Consider the following 2368-nt stretch of genomic DNA (forward strand, 5'->3'; position numbering starts at 1 on the left):
CTTGCCTCCAGCTGACTCTCTGACAGGGCCGGGAATTGAACCTGCAACTGAGGTACAGGCCCTTGACCAGAATCAAATCCTTGATTCTTCAATCTGAGGGTCAGTGCTCTAACCACTGAGACAAACCAGCTAGGGCAACACTTTTAATTCATATAAATGTCTAATCACTCTGTTGCAAACCTGAAACTACTATAACATTGTATTTCAACTGTTAAGTGAAAAAATTAAAACAGAAGTGGACAATTTTTATTTTATCTATCTATCCATCTATGTATCTATCCATCTGCTGTTCCCAACTACTTTAGTGTAAAGTTCTTTCACATCCCAAAATATATTCCTATCCTAATCTATATTATCTTGTCCTAGATCACAAAAGTGATTGAAGGATTTCCAATTTCTATTTCAAAAACAACACTTTTACCCCTAACTTGATGAACAGCAATAAATGTGAGATCCATTTCATTCATAAACTTATATCCTAAATCTAAAGAAACATTCTAAAAGAACATCACTTGAAAATGCAAGAAAAATACACAAATATAACTCATCAAGATATTTTGCATATAGGAAACTGCTTAACAGGCCTTTACAGCCCAAAAGTGAAGACTCCACCTCAATGTCACTCAGGTTGAGGGTAGCAGCTAGATGTGGCCTCGAGAGAAGTGGCAGCCTTGGGTGCAGCTTCGGCTCTGGCTCTCTCTTCCAAATCTTTCAAAGCTTCTTCATAATGCAGCGCAAAGGTAGTGGGGACAGTATCATTGAGCTCAGCCCAAAACTCGAGGACTTTCATCTTGCTGGTCTCAGCGTGGGCTCTTGGACCCCATAGGAACTCATAGCGTGGAGGATCACTGTTGGGCACCGGCTGGTACACCAGGTATTTTTCCTGCACCAAAACTTGGTTGATAAGCTTCCTGGGCTCCCCAAATATTAAGTGACTCTTTCCATCAAAGATACCCAAAGTATTCAGGAATACCCAGGTGTCTGCCTCAGAGACATGGTTGCCATTCAACAAGATAAAACCCAGAACAGGCATCAGAAGCCCTTTGGTAGGATATCTGAAGCCGCTGCTCAGACTCTTATCTTGACTGATGACAAGGGTGTAGGTATTACCATTGGGCTCAACTTCTTTCAATTCCAGGCCAAAGAACATATCCATGCGCTCAGAGGCTATCTTGAGGATCTCAGGGAAGTCCTTCTTGAACCACTTGTGGATGATCTTCAGCATGTCTCCTTTCCTAATGGGCTGGTTTCTTTTATATTGATACAGCAGGTACTCTACCAACATAGTCGCCTTCTTACTTAGTAGACGTTTGCCAGAACTCTCAGCAGATGTTGAGGCCTGGGGGGATTTTTTACTTTGCTGAACCTGGCCTTTGGCTTTTATAGCAGATGTTTCACCTGAAGCTCCTGCAGCCGCACTGGTGGTGGCTGGGGCACCCTGAGGTGCCTGGAGAGTGCCAGCACCAGTGGAGGTTGAGGGACCTTCCCCCAAAATGGAAGAGGAGCAAGCAGCCTCTTCTTCCTCTCCTGCAGGGGCCTGAGCACTCTTATCACCTTGTTTCTCAGCTCTGTTTTGGCGGCGTTTCTCCTTAGCACGGAGCTTGCTCTTATGACCACGAGGCATGATGGCTGTTGTTCAGGACAGCAGACAGTAGTGAGCTAATGGACAGCGGCTTAGGGTACCTGAGGGATGGAGACAGAGTTGCTGTGAGCACCTTCAACAGGCAGATTCCACCTGGGGTTTGTTGAAGGTTGCCTATAGAGGCTTCCTTTAAGGCACTCTTTTACCAGCACCCAAGGCTCCTGTTCTCCTGATCATTCTGGCCCTATGAGCCCCACAGAGAAACCAGAGAAACTTTAGAGTGAGTAGCCCACTACATGCTACCAACCCTGCCTTGAGTTTACTCAGGTGACAATGGGTGATGTCAGTGTGGCTCCCTTTGTTCTGGGATGTGGGGTCCTCTCAGTTCATCTTCAGTGTTATCATTTCAACTCTGAATAGAAGCTGGGCACCCTTCCTTCTGCTACTCTGACATTGATATTTTAACTTTCCCTGGGACCTAAGAGAAGGAACTGGAGGGGAGCCTCAGTCCACCTCCCTAACAGGGGTCATCCCATGCTGAGAGCTTAGTGGGGGGTGCTTTGTGTACTGAGTTCGTTTTTTCCCCCAGTTGTCAGTCAAGTTCCTCACCTTGGCTACTTATAGGGGCTGGCACCATCCCCTTTGGCTGACTAGTGGCTAGACCTTCAGACTAAGGATCTCACCTCCCTTAGACCTGATATAAAGAAGTGAGGAGGGATGTTCAACATGACAGCCCTTCCTTGAGATTTCCTGAGCTGACATTACAGGGTTGGCATAGACTCTTTG

At 46.0% G+C, this 2368-nt stretch overlaps 1 protein-coding gene across 1 annotated transcript; it reads right to left on the bottom strand.

The window, feature by feature from the left end:
- Positions 1–619: 619 nt before the first annotated feature.
- Positions 620–1624, bottom strand: LOC132223690 (melanoma-associated antigen B1-like). The gene has a single exon (XM_059678747.1). The coding sequence runs from the start codon at positions 1622–1624 to the stop codon at positions 620–622; it is 1005 nt and encodes a 334-aa protein (XP_059534730.1).
- Between the last annotated feature and the right edge of the window lie 744 nt (positions 1625–2368).

Source organism: Myotis daubentonii, chromosome X (genome assembly GCF_963259705.1).
Source record: "Myotis daubentonii chromosome X, mMyoDau2.1, whole genome shotgun sequence".
Classification (NCBI taxonomy): domain Eukaryota; kingdom Metazoa; phylum Chordata; class Mammalia; order Chiroptera; family Vespertilionidae; genus Myotis; species Myotis daubentonii.

Coding starts and splice junctions, on each gene's coding strand:
- LOC132223690 (XM_059678747.1), bottom strand. CDS start 1,624: ATGCCTCGTGGTCATAAGAGCAAGCTCCGTGCTAAGGAGAAACGCCGC.